At 40.3% G+C, this 19968-nt stretch overlaps 1 protein-coding gene across 1 annotated transcript in view; it reads left to right on the top strand.

The window, feature by feature from the left end:
* The window catches only part of SMPD3 (sphingomyelin phosphodiesterase 3), a 175669-nt gene that overhangs the window by 137700 nt on the left and 18001 nt on the right, over positions 1–19968 (top strand). Inside the window, exons 4-6 of the mRNA XM_073307569.1 lie at positions 9563–9718; positions 15802–15891; positions 17485–17548. Of these exons, the coding sequence (XP_073163670.1) occupies positions 9563–9718; positions 15802–15891; positions 17485–17548 (310 nt within the window). The remainder of the gene's footprint in view (positions 1–9562; positions 9719–15801; positions 15892–17484; positions 17549–19968) is intronic.

Raw genomic sequence — 19968 nt, 5'->3', positions numbered from 1 at the left:
TTCTTCAAGGTGCTGTAGTCAGTGTGGATCCAGTGGCCTGCCCTCTGTCCCTGCTTTTCATAGTTCTTGGCTAGTGCAGACTTTGAATTATGAGGAAACAAAGAGTTGCAGCCGCTCCACCCTTTGTGCCTTCATACAAGAGCACAAGGAGGTAAAGGGTATATGAATGGCCCTAATGAACACTGCGGTTCAGAATAATTCAGTCTTGCGCCCACAAGGAGCACTGACCCCTACAGCTGGTTTCACGCTGCCTACAACATCTCAAAGAATCAGTTACTGAAGGGTAAGTCAGTGTTCCTTAGCAAAATAAGTTATTTGTTCAAAGGTGGTTTCATTTATTACACTAACTGGATTCTAAGGATTTGATTTGTAAAAGTTCATAATATATTTTGCAATATCAGCAATTCAGGTTTGGAAAATAAGCTGTGAGAATTAGCTGCCCTATCTCTAAAACCAAAAATGTCCTGTTCAGGTTAGAATTTATAGTAGTTGCAATAATAAAATAAAGGACAATCCTGCAAACCCTTACTCAATACATAGGATCAGACCCCAAGTTAGCAGGAGCTGTGTGTGCCCACAATGAGCTGTATTTTACTTAATGTGGCTATAATTGTGCTTGAAGTAGATGGGAAGAACAATCCCTTTTGGGCTGCACTAAGACTACTGCAGATATGGCCTTATGCAAAACATAGATTTATTATAAATGGATGGAACCTTGAACCTATGCTCCAGGTCAGAGCATGTTCACGTTAACCTAGACAAGGACAAGTAGCACACATTTTGTTTGGTCAGTGTTTCAGCAACAGTGAGACAGTCTGGAACAGAAGTGGCAATCACTATAGTAAATTGAAGAGACTGAATAGCTTTAAAAAGAGACATGACTTTTCAGCACCATTTTAATAATGTAAGATTCTTCTTCAGTTTTCTATTTTTATCTCTGTATTCTGGTAACATCTTGCTCTGAGCATTCATTTTCTGGAGCCTAGGGCTGCAGTTGTTCTGAGTCCTGATTTAGATTCTTAGCTTCCATTTAGCTCTGGTCCCTTTTCACCACCCAGTAACCCACTCTCTCAGCTAGGTTTTGACACCAGTGCTGTCTGTTTGTCCTCTAATCTTTTATGGAATCTAACAGAATGGGGAAAAACATGTTCACTTCTCAGAGTCTGAGCTTCTCCCTTTAAAAATAAGAAGTACCCTTCGTAGTTCTACTTTCGTATGTTTGCTTCATATTTTCAGGCTTATCTGTCAAGCTATATCAAAGACAACAGAATTACATTTAAGAGCCTACATGTCCTTCAGTTAGTCATATTATTTTATGTAATGAAATGGAAAACAAACTCCTAACAGTTTGGCACAGCTGTTTTCTGTTAAGTGTATTAATGACTTGATTCAAAACATTTCACCTTTTTAAAAAAGAGTAATGATAGAAAAAGAATAGGTGTGGCATCTATTAAAAAGACAAACATTTTAAAAGGTTACCATTTCATTCAAATAATAAGATACTGCTCAGGGTAATTTGGACCCCCTTCTAGGATATATAAACTTGCACACAACAGCTTTGATGTTTGGATAAGATGTAAAATGGAGGGATCTGAGCCCTTATGGCTATTAAAGATACCATAGCACTTACTGCAAGAGATGTCCTGGCCAAATTCTGTTGTAAGCAGTTATATATCTTTTTACACCTAAAATTCACCCTTTTCATTAAAATGGAACTGGATATAGATTTTTTTTTTTAATTTACTGTCCTGGACCTGTTTTGTAGTGTTTCTGTTATTAAATTGCTGCTTAGAATCATTCCAGAAGTAGCTGCATTTCAGTGGTAGATGGAGTGTTCCTTTAATGAGGCTTGAACTTCTTACCTACCTACCTCACAGGGGGATTATGAAGCTTGATTGGTTCTTTCATGCCTGCAAAATGTTCTGCTATCCACTGATAAAAGCTGCTTTAAAAGTGCCAGGTATTATTGTTTGGAAGGTGGGGTAATCATCTTCTGGCTTGGCTGAAGTCAGAGACCTTATTGCAAATGTAAGGACCATTTTTTTCAGTGAAGTACAACTAACACTTCAGTTGTTAATGGTCCCGGAGGAGTTTGCATATCCACTATGCAAGTGGATCTCCAAATTATATTATTAATTTATTTGAAGATGCTTTCTGTTTACAAGGTAACAATAGTCCTGAATGAACTCTGAGGTTGACATGTTGACAGCAAAACAAATCAACCAAAAAAACCATTTAAATCTTCAAGGATGCAGGCTGAGGAGTTTTAGCACAGGATATGGTTGTTACCCAGTGAACAGACAGTACTCCAAAACTATTATTATTGAATTACAATTTGTAAGTAAATATTCATATTTTAAATGAAAGAAAAATACAAATATCAAGATAAGTGAAGTTGGTAAGGGATAAGTTTTATTAAAAACAAAAAAATTAAAATCCACATTTCACTTTTCTTTCGTTCCCCACTTGTCGCCAGGCTTCACCAACTCCCATGTTTTTACCACCTTATTTCCTTCTTAAAAACAGCATAGTTTCTCCCTACAGATAACCAAGGCCCTCCTCCCTAGCTTTATATTAATCAATGGGAGCTTTGCCAGTGACTTCACTGGGGCCAGGAACTCACCCATTGCTTTTCAAAAATGAATGGAAAGGAGAAGCTGTGATTCTCCACTGGAAACACAAACAAGCCATTCATTCTGGGCAAAAGGGACTGGCTGACCTGGAGGAAGTGGAAGAGAGAATCCAGAGGGTTTTTAAAAAAATTCTCTTTCTGTGGTTTGACAGTTTGGTTTTTGTTGCTCTTTGGTATTTCCCACCATGTTCTTCCTTGAAAATGGTGGAGTTGAAGGGATTAGGAAGCATCTTTCTTGGTGGCAAGAGCTTGAAAATGTTGAATGCAGGAACCAGTTAAAACAGAGGATTTTGTCTTTTTCTAAATCAGTTGTAGAGACATAACTGTAGAGCAATTAGTGCAAATCTCTGTACTCTGGTTAAGTACTGATGTTAGCCAATCAGAACACAGAGAGTCTGAGTCTGAACAGTTACTGAGAATTGCATGCCTGGGGGCAAAGAAATTACAGTTTTTAGTTACAGTCTGGCAACCCTATTCTAAGATTTGCTGGGACAATTGTGTTTAGTGAACAGTAAGTGAGTGGTTTGTAGAATGACTACTTGGCTGGGTACTCTGTATTCTGGCAGGACTTCTCCATTCTTAGTTGTCATTAGTTTTGCATCAGAAGCTATTGATTGCTCAGGTCTGGTAGGACTGGGCACCACCAATAGTCCCCCTGCTGCTAGATACACAGTGTAGAGTAGCTGTCGTGCAGCTTTGGACTTCCTGCATTCCTGAAGAAATTCTTGGTGGGGCTGGCCTCTGGGGATCAGTTAACCTTAATCTCTCAGATGTAGGGAATGGGGCTTCTTCAAGGAGTGTCCCTATGAGTGCGCCACTTTAGGTGCGCTAGCAACCCCTGCACCTTTGATCAGAGATTTCTCATAGCAGCGTCTGTTTGGCCCGCGCATGCGTGTTAGTCAGTCTTAAGTGCCATTGTTAATATCACTGCATGGGTGAACTGCCCTCAGTTCTGCTGGAGCTCTGGCAGTTGTCCTATTGAGATTTCCACAATCAATTTCTCAGTCTTACTGATATTAGTCGCAGTGGTAGTTTTCCATAATTAGTAAATACTTTTGATATAGATTTTTTTCTTTAAAAAATTATTTTCTTTTTTCTATATGGTATTTAGATATTTGATAGTTACTACTACTTACTGGGAGGTAATGCCCAGTTCTCCTGGCTTCAAGCACTGTCTGTTGTGCTGGGAGGTGATCCCGGTCAGCAGTGGGCACTCCTGCTGTATCCATTTCCTCAGGGAATTGCACATTGCTCAAAAGTGCAACTTTTGTCTGGCACGGAAATCAAGATTCAGAAAAAAAGAGAGAGGAAGTTTCATCTCCTTATGATGGAGACCTCTCTACATCCAGCCTCTGACCCAGGCCAAGGAACAATCCCCTTCCCCTGTATGTTGGTCCCCAAGCAAGTCTGCTGCCTCGGAACCCCACACTTCCAAGGCATCTAAGAAGACGACACAGGACTCCTCTCATAAGCCTTTGAAAGAACATGCCCCTGGCTCTAAAAAGCAGAGGTCATTGGTTTTCTCAGCTACCATGGCACCACTAGCTCTTCAGTCAGGTACTGTTGAGGCTCCCAGTTCCTCAGAACCCATGTCACAGCTAGACTGCAAGGCAGCAAAGCCACAGGCCCAGAGAGACCATCAGTACCATTATCAGACTGAGACAGCAAGAAGAGCTTTTCCTGTGCTTCCTCTGACCATGCTTCCCTTGGAGCTCACGAGATCTTCAGTACCATCAACAACTGCTCTTCCCTCCAAGAGCCCAAAGCCTGGGTACCTTTAGTGTCCTTGGTCACAACTACCTCAGCAGAGACTTCAGCCTCAGGAGTTCTGTTTTCCCTGGGACCTGGCTGTATCTGAGATGCCCGGCTCTCTGCTCCTTGGCTCCAATGTGCTGTCAGTACTGAGAACATCCAGATTGCCTGAACTTCGCCCGATATCAGCTGTTTCACCTCACGTCTCTCCAGGCACGCCACCATTCCAGAGTGAACTTGAGGAAGAGGATTCTGATGAAGCCCTTGCCTCGTTCTCTCAAATGTCAGTTCAGGGCTCTCCTCCTAACTCCAACAGAAGCCCCTTCCTAGAAGCCTCTGCTGAAGCTGCAACTTTTCGTGGCCCACGATTACCACCAATGCCTCACTAGTATGAGCGCCCTTGGGTGGCTCCTCCTATGTCTTAGGCACCTCCTCCATGTCCATATTGGGACCCAGGGGCAGCTTATCACCAACAGTTTTCCAGAGCATCAGGTTCCACCCATCATAGACAGAGGCATCCAGCATCACCTATTCCCTCCAGGAGGCCTGATCCTCCAGGGGAATCCTTTGAAGAACAGGAGGCTAGAGCTGATGAAGGGATTTCTCCTATGGCTAACATTTCCTTTTCATCGCCAGATGAAACACTTATGCCTCCTCCTCCTCCATCCCTGGCAGATGATTTTAAACATTTCCAGGATCTGGTTAGGAGGGCCGCAGATGCTGCAGATGACCTTCAAGGAGGTGACAGAGCCTCATCATAAACTGTTTGGCATCATCCATTCACTCTCCTCAACCTGCAGAGCCTTGCCTGTTAATGAGGCTCTTCTGAACCCAGTGAAGATCGTCTGGCACACCCCAGCTTCGATTCTGCCTACATACAAAAGAGTAGACAAGTAGTATTATGTCCTAGGAAACGAAATGTTTATATTCTTATCCATCACCTACTCTTTGATAGTTGACTCAGTGAATGAACATGGTAGTTAGCACCATGCTAAGACCATGCCTCATGACAAAGACCACAAGTGTAGGGACATACTGGGGAGAAAGTTTAGAATTGCCAGTTATCAGGCTTCGATGGCAAACAACAACCATGTGAATTACACCAAACCGACCTCTTTTGTGGACCATCTACTGACAGAATACAGGGAACAGTTCCAGGCAGTTATTGCAGAGGGCCAGCTACTTCCCAGGACAACCCCGCAAGCCTCTTCTGAGCCGCTGATACCTCCACCTGTTCGATTGCTTCAGCGGTGGGAATGAAAAGAGCCTCCTGGCTCCAACTCTCTGAATTTCTGAAAGAGGTCCAGAGTACAGTACAGGACCTTTTTTTTGATGAGTCCAGCTATTTGCAGATGGCATGGAGGAGTCTCTGCGAACACCGAAAGACTCTAAAGCTACCTTAAAAAGAAAAGGATTACTTGTGGCACCTTAGAGACTAACACATTTATTTGAGCATAAGCTTTCGTGAGCTACAGCTCACTTCATCAGTTGCATCCGATGAAGTGAGCTGTAGCTCACGAAAGCTTACGCTCAAATAAATTGGTTAGTCTCTAAGGTGCCACAAGTACTTCTTTTTGCATACATTTTGTTTCTTCTTCTTTGAGTGTTCAGTTGTTTGGATCCACCAGTTTTTTCCCAGAGGAAAGTCATTCTTCAATGATGTGCTGAATGGATGGAGTATTATTGGCAGCACAGGGCTGGTTCTAGAAAATGATAAATTATCTGAAAAATCAGGCCACAGGGCTCTCGAATTGGGTACCCATTTTTTGACATGAAGGTCTGTGCTTCAGTTGCCCTTGAAAGAGGAGTTGTGAAGCTAAATCCGTCAGTGTCTGTGTAACACGCAGATGCTAAATAGGACTGAAAGGGACTTTCTGGATCATCTCATGCAGTCCCTTGCTATTGCAGGGAACAGTGTCATACAATCCTTTTCATAATTTATCAAGCTTCATCTTAAAACTGCCCAAAAGTGTTGTCTATGAAAATGAGAGAGTCCAGAGATGTCCAAGAAGACAGTAGTACAATACAGTATATAAAGCCATCCTAGCAACCCCCAACAGGCTCAAATGCTGGTTTAAAACAGACTTGCATGGAATCTGCTTATAAGATTGGCCCTACGCAACCTTGGCATAGGAAAAAGGAGATGATTATCTGTTGTATTAATTTAGATGGAATATATGGGCCCACAGAGTCAAAGGTGTTAATATGATCCTGTAGCTGTCCAACATTAAATGATTTTAAACAAAGTTTGATATACAGAAACCTCAGCCTGCTAAATACTATGGCAAACAATTAAAAATCCTTTTAAACCTTTTATTAAAGATACAGAAAATGAAGAAAAAACAGTTAAAGCATTTGAAATGTAACATATTAAGTAAGGCTTTCATTTTAACAACATCCTTTGTTCCCTTTCCTTTTCTCTGGAGTTAGTCTTTAGAGGGTATTCTTTTTGGGGGGGAAAGAAGAAGTTAATTGAGAGAGGCTGGAGCTACCATTGTTGTTAAAGTCCAATCCTGTTTCCTAGAAAGCAAAACAAGACACACACACACACACAAAAGCAGAAGAAAGAAAGAAAATGCAGGTTCTTTCTTTGGTGTTTACGCTCAATTGCAACTTCACTGCTGGAAAAACATGGGCACAGCATACAAGCTTTTCAACCACTCCAAGAACTGGCAAATTTATTCATCAGGCTGTTTAGGGGATTGCTTTTATCTGCCTCTGCTCACAGGCTTACAGTAATGTTGCAAAATATGCAGTCTTGGCCAGCTAAGCCAGACTCTTGTTAGAAGACAACAGGAGAAGCATAGGAAATAGAAGAAAAAAGGTGGGGAAGAAAAAAGACTCATTGGATTGGGGTGACAAGGTCTCACATGCCTGGTGGCAGTAAGGAATCAGCCAGAACTGGTGGAGGTGGCAATGTCATCCGAGTTCCTCTGTTAGATCGGTCTGGTAAGGACAGCTCTTGGGATCAGGACTACGAAGGCCCACTGATGTTACAGTGGATCTCAAGGATAAATGACGGTGGCAGCCATGATAGTGAAGCTTGCTCTTTCCCCTTCTTTTAGTCAGCAGTTGTCCCCCTTCACTTCCTCTGTAACAACTTTGATCTCAAAGCTTCTTTTATTTTAAGGACACTGAAAGGGAGTGAAGGGCAGAATAGTCCATCCACCCACTATTTTGTCCACCTGCAGGCCTAATTTCTGACACCAGTTTTGATTAATTGATTTCTGGTCTTGCATTGTTCTTGTTTATGTGGCGTGCTCGTAACACAGTCCTTGCATTACATAAGTAGGTGTTTTTGTTTGGATTGATACAGTCTGTCTCTGTCTCTTTTTTGCATCTTTTCACACCAACATTTGTTATTATAGGTTATTGTAACATTTTATTAATTTTCATTCAGTTTTCAGAGATGAGCTCTGTCAAGGTTCCTTCCCCACTCTGAACTCTAGGGTACAGATGTGGGGACCTGCATGAAAGACTCCCTAAGCTTATTTTTACCAGCTTAGGTTAAAACTTCCCCAAGGTACAAACTGTTTTACCTTTTGTCCTTGAACCTGCCACCACCAAAGTGTCTAATAAAAATAACAAGGGAAGTGCCCACTTGGAAACGTTTCCCCCCCCCCCCGCCAATATCCCCCCAAGCACTACACCCCTTTTCTGGGGAAGGCTTGATAAAAATCCTCACCAGTTTGCATAGGTGAACACAGACCCAAACCCTTGGATCTTAAGAACAATGAAAAAGCAATCAGGTTCTTAAAAGAAGAATTTTTAATTAAAGAAAAAGTAAAAGAATCACCTCTGTAAAATCAGGATGGTAAATACCTTACAGGGTAATCCGATTCAAAACACAGAGAATCCCTCTAGGCAAAACCTTAAGTTACAAAAAGACACAAAAACAGGAATATACATCCCATTCAGCGCAACTTATTTTATTATTAAACAAAACAGAATCTAATGCATATCTAGCTAGATTACTTACTAACTCTTTACAGGAGTCCTGACCTGCATTCCTGCTCTGGTCCCGGCAAAAGCATCACACAGACAGAGAGGACCCTTTGTTCCCCCCTCCACCCTCCAGCTTTGAAAGTTTCTTGTCTCGTCATTGGTCATTTTGGTCAGGTGCCAGCGAGGTTATCTTAGCTTCTTAACCCTTTACAGGTGAAAGGGTTTTTCCTCTGGCCAGGAGGGATTTAAAGGTGGTTAGCCTTCCCTTTACATTTATGACAAGCTCACAATTAGGGTAAATTAACTAGGTTGTTTGCGCCCACTACTCCAGTTGGAAGGCTGTTCCAGAACCTCACTACTCTGATGTTTAGAAACCTTCTAATTTCCAGAAAAAATTTATTCCTGGCCAGTTCATACCCATTTGTTCTTGTGCCAACACTGTCGTATAGCTTAAATAGCTCTTCTTCGTCCATGGTGTTTATGGTGGTGCATGCTATAGTAAAGCCCCTGGGGAAACTAATAATTCTGTAGTCTATGAATGGTTTGAATGGTTAGCAAGCCTATAGCCTCATATCAAACAATGAGTATAAAATGACCATCCATTCTGAGAACTGAATGGAGTGGAGGTCCTGTGGACAAAATAGTTTGCAATCATGAAATTAAAGACTGTATCATAATGCGTATACAACCTTAATTCTGGAACTTCTTAACTTAACTTGCTTTACTTTGCAACCTTAATATTATACAAATTACATATAAAAACTACATTTAAAGAGAGTGTAATTCACCCCTTTGCAGAGAGCCAGCAGAAGGTCTACAAACCATTTAAGTCCCACTTCAACCTTATGTCAAGGACTTACACAGTGTATAGGCTTTGTGAAAGGTCTCTGCACAGAGGGTGAATTTTATTCATACTGTCCAAAACAATACCAGCCACTTTACATACAAATAGTAAGATATTCCTTTCCCCAAATTGTTTAAATATACACCCTGCAGTAGGAGAAAAGATGAAATACAAGGGCTTGTTTAGGGAGAGGGTGGATAGGAGGGATTGGAGTGGGTTATGCTTTTATTCTTTTTATCTCCCTCCTGCGTATTTTGCTTTACGTCCCTAACTGTGTTCGTTAACTGCACGAGAGGCATGCAGCATTCAGAGTATCTATCTGTAAAGTTAAATATTGTTTTAAGCACATTCCCTTGTACTCAGGCGTTTTTACTTCGTGCTTCCCATAGGAGACACTACTGTTCGATGTGAGCAACTCGATCTGCTTCAAGATTGGCTGGCTGATTTCCGAAAATCTACCTCCTCCTCCAGCACAGCCAATCCAGAGGAGCTGGTGGCTTTTGATGTGATCTGTGGAGACCTCAACTTTGACAACTGCTCATCTGGTAAATCAAGCTTTTTTCCTTCCTCTCGAATACGTAGCATCACAGTGAGCTAGTAAGTTGTTGTAATGTCACGTCTAACTGCTTTAGAGCAGTGATCTGCAATTGTATATGGCTTTTGCAATCACATTTAAATAAGAATAAACTGCTATAAAAACTTTTAAAAATGGGAGTAAAGATTGTTAATCTGAGTGGGCAAACCCAATGTTTAAGAGACATCTATTCATTAAAGGGGAGATTTCTAAGGCACAAAGGGCAGTTCTATCATTTGTGCCTTTGACAATCTCCACCAAAGTCTAGAAGAATCAGAAAGGTGGCTCTTATCTCCTCTGCATTTTTATTGTCACTATGGCACCTATATACCCGTTCTTTCTAGTTACTAATATATATCAACAGGCATATAATCACGGGGTACCTGTGGAAAAAATCTTACATAACTATGTAATTGAAGACTGTATCATAATGCATACGCACAAGGGGGCTGAATTAATGTTCCGAAGGCAACTTTAATTCTGGCATTTACTAACTTTAAGGACTTGAATTTGCAACTTTAATATTCTTTTAACTTATTTTTTGGAAGTTATTCCTTATATGGAGGGCAGAGGGCACCATTAAAAATAGACATTTACTACCAATAGATGTTAAATTTACAGTGGGATTCGGAGTAAAGAATATCTCACACACTAGGATAAAGTCAAACATGGTACAGTAAATGTTGTTTTTAATGGCATGAACTGTATGTGTTTGTATAGATTTGCACAGTGTGTATAGGCAGTTACATAAATAGATGTGAATTTATTTTAGCTGGCTCATCACTATACTAGCTGGGCATACCACAGAAATTAAAAAACAATTATTACCAGCAATTGGCACAAATCAAAAAAATCCATCCCAGCTTCTACCACTAGTGCCAGTTAATGCGGGATCCTTCCAAATTATGTTCTAAAAGTAAGAAATATTCCAAGTAAAAAAAGTCTAGCATTATGTTCCAAAAGTACATGAACTTGGACTCTGGTGGACTGTAGGAGAGAGCAAATTCCGGAACCAAAGGCTGTCTGCTAGTGATGTCCTACTGCTTGCTCAAAGGAGTTTAACCCTGGGCCCAAACAACACAAGCTTTGCCAGAACAGCAACTGCTCTGAAGAGTATAGGGAGAGGGGTTGTCTAAGACAGCCAGCATTATAGATACTAGCTACCACCACCAAGAAGCAGCTTGGAAGCCAGGACAGGGTGTAAAGCACAGGTGTGTGTGTGTGTGTGCGTGCCCCACTAAATAGGCAGGTAGTTGCAAACTGCTTTTGCTGAAGCATCCAAATGACTTCAAATGGTACCCTAAATAGAACACATTATAGCAGTGCAGCCTGGAGATGGCAAAAGGCATGGAGAGGGCTACATCTGAGAGGAAAGGTCAGTGTCTGAGCTACCACTACTACATGGGCATACAAAGAGATGGATCCACTAGGATCCTCAGAGTGCGAACCAGTAAGACAAGGGGTGGGAAGAATCATGATCCCCACGAGTCTCTTAAAATGTTCTCTATTATGCATAGTGGTTTATACTGTGCTTTTAGTCAGCTAGGTTAGAGATAAATTCAAGTGTTCAGATTGGGATCTAAAGTTTAGGACCAGCAGATTTATGGATTCGTAGTCACTGTTCATGCCCATTTGCTTAGTGGAGATATTAGTGTCCATAGGGAATCTATCCCTTCTAAGGAAGCTGGGTGTACCAGTTATGTCAAAGAAAAAGATACCTCCAGTACAGTCCAAAATAACGACTATCCTCTCATATCATGTGCTTTTCTTTTGAAATGGCTGATGAGATCAATATAGTGCTGATCACCACTGAAGAGGTTAATTAATCTGGTTTGGGTAGATAGATGTTCAAATGAAAAAATTCAAAATATTGACTGCCCCTGCATTGCCTAGTCTGGTCTCATTTGTGCTACTACTTGGCAGCCAGGATTCTCAGGAGATGAATAACCTACCATGCTCAGCTTTGGATCAGATGCTCACGGTCAATTTAGTTATTGCATCTCCAATCTCAAATGAACCCTGAAGTTGAGTAGAAAGGTATCTGAAGAACAGAACATGAAGTTGGCAGACACTCTGAGCTGGCATCTGGAATTATGAATCAGCATTCTAGAAATGAAAGTCAAGATTTATTGACCGGAGTTTATTAGTAAAGCAAAAATTTCCCTATACTTTATTGGCTCAGAGGTAAATCAATTTTAGCTGAACTCAGATACAGCCAAATCAGAATTCAGTTATTTACATGCTTGTGTAGCTTTGCTCCAAATCTTAAATAAAAGAAGCTTCCTGGCTTGAAAACATGATCATTTCAGTCAATGAATGAGCTAGAATAATCTTTTTATACACTATGTAGCAATTGTACAACATAGTATGTGCATTCTATCCAAGTGTCAGATGTTACTTGGTTGACAATCTATTTTTATACTTGTGAACCGGGGTACAGTGGTTGAGTTTTTGTAGGCATGTTTGCGTAGGGGTTTAAATTATTGAAACTTACCCATTGTTAAAGGGGATGCTATCAAGGTAAAAGCTGTTCTTAGATGTGTTGCTAACAATTAAAATTATTAAAAGCATTTAAAATCTTTTACTTTTGCTAGCTATGAAGTTTACTGTTTTGCACTTTTGAAATGGAAGTTGAAATTAAGTTGATCACTTTCATTTTCTATTTATAGTCGGTCTCACTTTTTGGTTCTCATGCATTAAATTAGAACAGTGCTGCAGTATTTGTGTTTACAACTTTGCAGGGGAATGTTTTTAATTTAAAAAGTCACAGATCTTTGTTAGGTAATGTACTTTAGACCGAAAATGTAAGTTTTGTATTTTTAAGTACTAAATCTTGATATTTACCAATTTTGCACTGTAAAGAGTCTGGAAGGTTTTAAGGAAAAAAATATTAACTGAATATTTTTAGACATGCCAACTTTCTTTACAAACTGTGAAATTGTAGAATAGTTTGTTTGCTCCCGTGAAAATCTAGCTCTAACTCTTTGTTGAAAGTTATACCATTAATCCATCTTACATTCGCAAGTTCCTTGGTCATCCCATGTTTTAGGGCCATTTGCAGCAAGTCAGTTGTACCCTAGTACTAGAGAGTTATCACACTTCTAACATCAGTACATTGAATTCTCAGTTATCAGGAACTTTATTATAAGGCTGTCTTTAATGTCAGGCCGATGTAGTCTGACTCTGATGGAAATCTATTATATTTTAAACCTTTCGCTATGAGATGAAAAAACCGTTCAATGAGAGGGGCTAGGCTGTACTTCTCAGCCATGAATAGTAACAATTGCTGTATGAAAGTGTATTAATCATCACAGAACGTTATTCCTTTCCATGGCTTCGCTGATGAAAGTTTATAGGCATATGAAACCTTGTGACAGAGCAAAACTTGAAGAAATAAAATTGTACAGATTTCATCTGGTCCTTAAATAAAAATACCTGAACAAAATCAATAACCTGCTGAGAACGGAGGGATTTGGTTTAAGCGTACCTGTCAAGTCTTAAATACCCTAGTTTTCTGATCCTCTCCAATTCCTCCAAGATGTCACTGCTAATTTATTACTGCTTAGCCCCAGAATTGTCTTGTGGTTCTAAAGACGGCAGCTGAGACATTGCGGGTGCAATAGTTGAAATAGGGGTATCAGTTCTCAGCTCAGTAAGATACACTGAACAAAATGCAAGAATGGGATCCTGTGGCCCTATAGCTAGGGACAAAACAGATACAATAACATAAGAGCCTGTAACAGCCTTGGGGTAGTAGATGGTTAGTACGAACGTGGCTACAGACTGAACATTCGTGTTTCCATTTTCTGACCCCTTCTAGTTGGAATTGAGATTGTCACACAGCATCATCCCTTGCCAAGAATAATGTTGCTGTCCTGTAGAAGCAGGTCTGGTTTGCTCCTGTTGATGCAGATCAATGTCCTCCTTAGGTGATGCATCTAGCTCAAACTTCAAAGAAGTTCCCCCTCCCTTGTTTTTGAGTGTGTCCATTTTCATACACATTTATGGATTTTGTTGCCTTGACAATAGACTGTGACAAATGACATCATTAGTTCCAAGTGCAGGCATTTGTGAATGTTCCAAGGATCCCTAGAGGGAACTTGAACTGTTGATAAGAAATTCTAAAACGGTGGAAGTGCTGCAAAGAAGAAGATTGTCAAGGGACGCTTTCAGTTTAAAAGATTTTAAAAAATATTATTGGATTTACAGCAGTGTTGGTATTTTCAGTTTGAGAGTCTGATCCTGCAAATCCTACTAGATACGAGATTTACTATAATCAATAGTGTACCCTGAATTATAATTCTCCTTGATCCAGTGCCAATAGTACTAGTTTGTTGCATTAAATAATCCTAGAGGCATATATTTGCTATTAGACTTGAAGTAGAATAATTGGTACTAATTGTGCTCTGACAGAAATTAAGCATTGAAAATGCATGTAGTATTCTGATTGTAATTTGTACTACTTTAATACTCAGGATAACAATATCACAACACAAAATACCATTTCTCTGTCTCTTTCAGTCTGTTATGTAACCTAAGTGTTTCATGAACAGTGCATCTTGTAAGGCAGTCATACCACAAGCTTCTAACTTCAACAACTGCACTGCAGAAACTATATACGTGCCCAGCTCTCCATATGTATTGTCAATATGAAGCCAGCGGAGCTAGTTCTGCACTGTCTAACATTTAATACCTACATTGTGTAGTCATTTACATCAGTATATAGTGCAAGGCAATGGAGAATCAGGCCCATTAATTGCTCCCAAAAATCAGATGGGCAGGATTCAGCAGTGAATCACTTTTTGTTGTTGTTTAGACATTTTCTTCTGTTTTAGAGTGCTATATTTTCCAACAGTGAATCTTTGTACTTAGTGGAGTTTTGTTGGCAGGGGCATTTGGAGAGTTCACGAAGTTGAGAATAGGATATTAACTAATTGTATACAGTAGCAGCAACCAGCTGCAATGACATTAGGGCTCCATTATGCTGGGTGCTCTATCAATGCACAGTAACAGTAAGGGCTAGATTTTTAAAAGGTATTTAGACACCTAAAAATGCAGATAGGTGCCTTGTTGGAATTTTTCAAAATTAGGCAATGCCTGACTCCCATTGGGCACCTCTAGGTGCCCAAGTACCTTTAAAAATCTGGCCCTAAAGAGTTTAGGCTCCTAATTAAGACAAGGTGCAACAAGGCAGTATAATGAGGAAGTAGAGGCTTGGGGTGGAGAGGACCAGGGATAGGAAAGTGGCCTATTTTTCATGATTTACAGTTTTGGAGGATTTGAGATATACAGGTAACATTTTTAATGCCATTAATCTCAACGGGCCTAAGGTCTTTCACCTTTAGGTCACCAGTTCAAATCCAGCCCAGGTAATTAGGGCCCAAAAGTCATCATTTGCTGTCTGTTCAATGGGCCAGTTGAAATGAGTTATATTAACCCACCGTGTGCCGCCACCACAACTGGCACTAATTGGTATGCTGTTGGCAGTCTTGCAGAGACTAGAAATCGAAAAGGCACGGTGACTGGTCCCTCCAGGACAGGGGTTATGTAAATTACCCAGGCAAGGTGGGAAATCTACATTGCCATTGCCTGCAATCAGACCTGTTTTGAAGATAAATAAGGGGCATCAGTTCCTTCAGCTGTCGACTTAGCATTAAACTAGTGATGAAAGGGAGACATTTAGGAAATACTTTTGTCAACTCTGAGGACTAAGATTTAGAGAATTTATAAAATGTAGCTCATAGTTAAGAATCTTGACTACTATTGTGATTTTTTTTGTGTGTTTTTAAAATTCATTACAGAATGTTGCTTATATCACCTTAGAAACCAAAATGAAATCAGGTTCCAAATTAAATTGGTGCTGCTGTAGTCTTGAACAGAGAGGTTGCTTCAGAGTGATGGAAGGACCCTCCTCTCCCTTCCAGGGGCATGAGCTGAGGACACAGACTGGAGAGTCAAGTTTTGCTTTTGCATCGTACCAGTTTTTGCACTGTATTTTAAAGCTTGCACTATGTGATTGATTTGCTTTTCCTTGGACTTGTTATTTCCTTGCAGAGGACAAGCTGGAGCAGCAGCACTCCCTGTTTACACGCTACAAAGATCCATGCCGGCTTGGTCCTGGGGAGGAAAAATCATGGGCAATTGGTAAGGTTTTGTCTCAAAACGGTCAGAGGCAACCTATTTTATCCTTATGTGGCCCTGAGACACCACCTCCAGGCAGCACATGGTATAACTAAGGGGCAGTAACAGCAATTAAGTGGGGACTAAATATTTACAAACTATGGTTTAAAAGTACTGTCCTCAACCCATGTCATATCTTTTGCAAACCTCAGAGTGCTTTATTGTACTATACCCTGTACCCAGATAGTGGATGAGGTGATCTCTGCCAAAACGCAGCCCCTGCTGGAATTGAACATGGCATCAGTTTCGAAGACTACTCAAGTACCCTGCCACAGTTTAGCGACGTTAAAATTAGTTTTTAAAACCCAGTTGAACCATTGTGGTTTCTTTGTATTCCAATTCTAATCTCTCAGTTGCACCAAGCTATTTATATGTAAACTGAAGTATTCAGCTTATGATCTGACTCTTCCAGCCCCATTAATTTTATATTATATATAATATTATAAACCATTGTTTGTGACAAGGTAATTAAACAATTCCATTGGCACTGTTTTCATTTTTACATCCAGTTCAAATGGCATACCTTAGGAAAAAATTTATTCCTGGTGTAATTCCACTGATTTCAACTGAGTTACACTGGAGATTACTTTGCCCACTGGTCTTCCACTGAAAAGCTTTAAAAACAGGAGTGGAGGAGGATTCACTTTAATTAATTACCTTTATTTGACTGATTGAGGAAGTGGTTGTATTTAGTCACATGTGGAAGAAAGTAGACAGCAGGATTCAGGAAATCTGAGACTTGGAAAAGCTAAAGAGAAGCAGATCCCTACAATCAAGACCCAGGGATTTCAGTGGAGATGGAGTCAAGGCAGTGGTTTACCCAGACAGCATTGCAGAGGTGGTGATAGAAAAAATTTCAGATGTGGACACTTGGCTGCTTTTAAGGGTTAGGTAGAAAGTACAAATATACAGGGTTGGGAGGAGGGTTTCTGGCAGTTGAGAGGGAGTCTCACCCCAGCTCCCTGCTGTTGAAGCCTTTTGCTGATAGCCTATATACACTAAACCCTGCCTCCCTGCAGCCAGTTTTCAACTTATCAGGGCCTGGAAATAGCAACAGGTGAGGAACACCTGAGTGTACAGCTCTGCTGTGGGGAAGAATGAGGAAGAAAAAAATAGACCATGTCTGCAACAGAGTGGAGGGTAGGTCGCCAGGAAGGTTTAAAAAGCTCGGGGGGGGGGGGGGGGGAAGAGGTTCTGTGCAGGAGGCAAGGGAGAAGAGACACAAAGGGATCAGAAAGAGGGAGGATGGAGGAACTGAGTGCAAGCATTCCCATCCTCATTGCAATTAGAAGGTTTTTTGCATTCGTTCTGACATGGAAGAGTCCCATTAGATCAAAAGCATAGCCTGCATGGGCAAGATACAGTCCCTGAAGGGAGGACATGTCCAAAGCAAATGCAGTCGGTTTAATATAAGGGTGCTAAGTGAGTATAAAATGCTATCAAATCAGAAAGGAACACTTTCTGATTCCCCTCCCTTTGCACAGCTACAAGTAATTACGCAAGGTGCAAGTAGCAATAGATATGCTGAGTTAGTCACATTTTCTGTTTTGTTCACAGGTACCTTGTTAGATCCTGAAGGATTGTATGACGAAGAAGTGTGCACACCAGATAACCTACAGAAGTATGCACTCATTCTCTCTTTCACTATTAATTGAAAAGCTAGTTTGTCATTTTCCATTTAATATTTTAATTCAGGTTATAAGTGACTAAAATTTATTATCTGATGGCTGTTTGGTTGCCTTTGAGAAATGTTGCTTACCTTTGATTTGGCAACAGCAGCAGAGGTACTAAGGATTTAATTAATTCTAGAAACTGTACTTACTTTGCATCTCTATAGGTGGTCCTGCCTGACCCCCAGGAATACTGTGAATGTGGCATAATGTAAATATGTATCGATAATAAAAGGATAAAGCACTATCGTATTACTGCCCAAGCCAGATAGGGGAGTCATGCTGTCTTATACCCAAGTGGAAGACTTCAGATTCTAGAGATGTAACTCTGACATCTTTAACCAGCACTAGATTTACACCAAAACAGTTAAAAAATGAAATGGGTGTGGGGGGGGACAGAAACAGGACTAAGTAAACTCTGGGTCTAACCAACCTTGAATTTTGAGGAAGTTTGGATCATGACTCCAAAACCTGTGGCTATTAACCATATTATCAAAAGAGGTATGCACTATAAAATTCAAAGCTGGCTAATATTCAGTGAATTCACACCTCTGTATACATTCGGTTTGTTGGAACAGGACAACAAAACAAAGGTCTGAATGCTACTAGACTGGCCCTAACACAGCCTGTTTGAAGATCTCTCCACACCTGACCAGTCCGGTGGACTTGGTACTAACAATGAGGGAACTGGTTGAATAAAATAACTGGCCCAAGAACTACAACTCAACCCAGACTAACCCGGTGAGGTTATGTAGATGCTGTCATAGTAGTAGAAAGTTCCCATAATTCATTGTATATAAACCAACCCGGGGGGGGGGAGGGGGAGAGAAGATGATCATTACATCAAACATGCCATGGTGGGGGGGGGCGGGGGGGAGGGAGGGAGGGAAGCTGAGTATCAGCCAGTAGTACTGGCCTGTACTTGCAGTTTATTTTCAAGGTATGTTTGATTTAGCTATATGTCTTGGGCATGTTCCAACTTACTGCTGCAAAAGACCACTTACCAAAGGCTGACAAAACCTGAGGAGACATTTCTTTAAGGACTATATGAGACCTTAGATAATATACTGTTGAAGCAATTCCGATGCTAGTTTAGTACTTTGCTGAGCAACATCTTTAACAGACAAGCATGTGCTTGTCCTTTGGACATTGTCTTCATTAGTAGATTGTATAAATCATAATGATAAGTACAGAAGATCCAGCTGCTGCATGGTATCAAAACATACTTTCTACAGAATTTCTGGAAGCAAGTCTATAAATGAAATATACTACAGTGATAATAAGGTTGTTTGAAACTTGGTTAAATATGTAAAACAAGGGTTGACATGAAACTTAACTAAGTTAAAATTTAGTTGTATGGAACTTACAGATTTTAAAAGGTAAAATCTGTGCCTAGCCTATATTCAACAATTTACAAGCTGTAGCCTGTTTTAGGAACACCTTATTAATCAGCAGTTAGGAGCAGTTATTAAGGGTAAACTTCTCAACAGGCCTCCAAAATCTACAAATCTATTTACATTTGCATATTTGCCTGTGCAAGCCAAATGACCCCTCTCTTACATGTACATTTGCAGGCGCATCCATTCAGATGTACAAGATGCAAAACTATCCTGTACTAAAGGCATTTATGCAAGTAAAAGAGGGGTCCAATTGGCCTGCACAAGCAAATCTGCACATGTAAATATGCATGTGCACGATTCCCCATTTTTTGGCTCCAAGTGCAGGCAGGGAGACTTACAAACTGGAGCTCCCTAAAATTTTTGTGGATTAATTTTCAAGGGCTCCTTTGGGACAATTTGTCATTGAACAGATTTACTGTTCCTATTAAAATAAAAAACAAATATACAAAAACCCCAACCATAAAAGGAGCTATTTGCATTTAGTAATGAAGATGGGTCACATTGATAAATGGTTTATAAAGGATTAATACTTACGTTACATGCATGAATAGGTGAATAGTATAGATTGTTATAAGCAACCCACTGAACTCTTAATTTATTAGCCATTTATTCAAACATCTGTCATTTATTAACTATCTAGAAACTATTTATGTGCAACCGTAATATAAAGTATGACTGAAAGAAAGGGTTCAGGAGTTTTGTTACAGGATTAAATGAAAGACCTCTTACCTGCCAAGATTAGCATTGGGGTTCTTCTTCTCTTGGAACACTTAGCAATTCCCTCATCCTCTGAAGTCCTCATCCAAAACCTACCTAAGTCAGTGGAAGGAAAAGGAGTACTTGTGGAACCTTAGAAACTAACAAATTTATCTGAGCGTAAGCTTTCGTGAGCTACAGCTCACTTCATTGGATGCATTCAGTGGAAAATACAGTGGGGAGATTTATACACACAGAGATCATGAAACAATGGG

This window comes from Lepidochelys kempii, chromosome 12, assembly GCF_965140285.1.
Source record: "Lepidochelys kempii isolate rLepKem1 chromosome 12, rLepKem1.hap1, whole genome shotgun sequence".
NCBI classification, from domain to species: Eukaryota; Metazoa; Chordata; order Testudines; family Cheloniidae; genus Lepidochelys; species Lepidochelys kempii.
The sequence above is the reverse complement of the archived record's forward strand: the minus strand, read 5'-3'. Positions and strand labels throughout refer to the sequence as shown.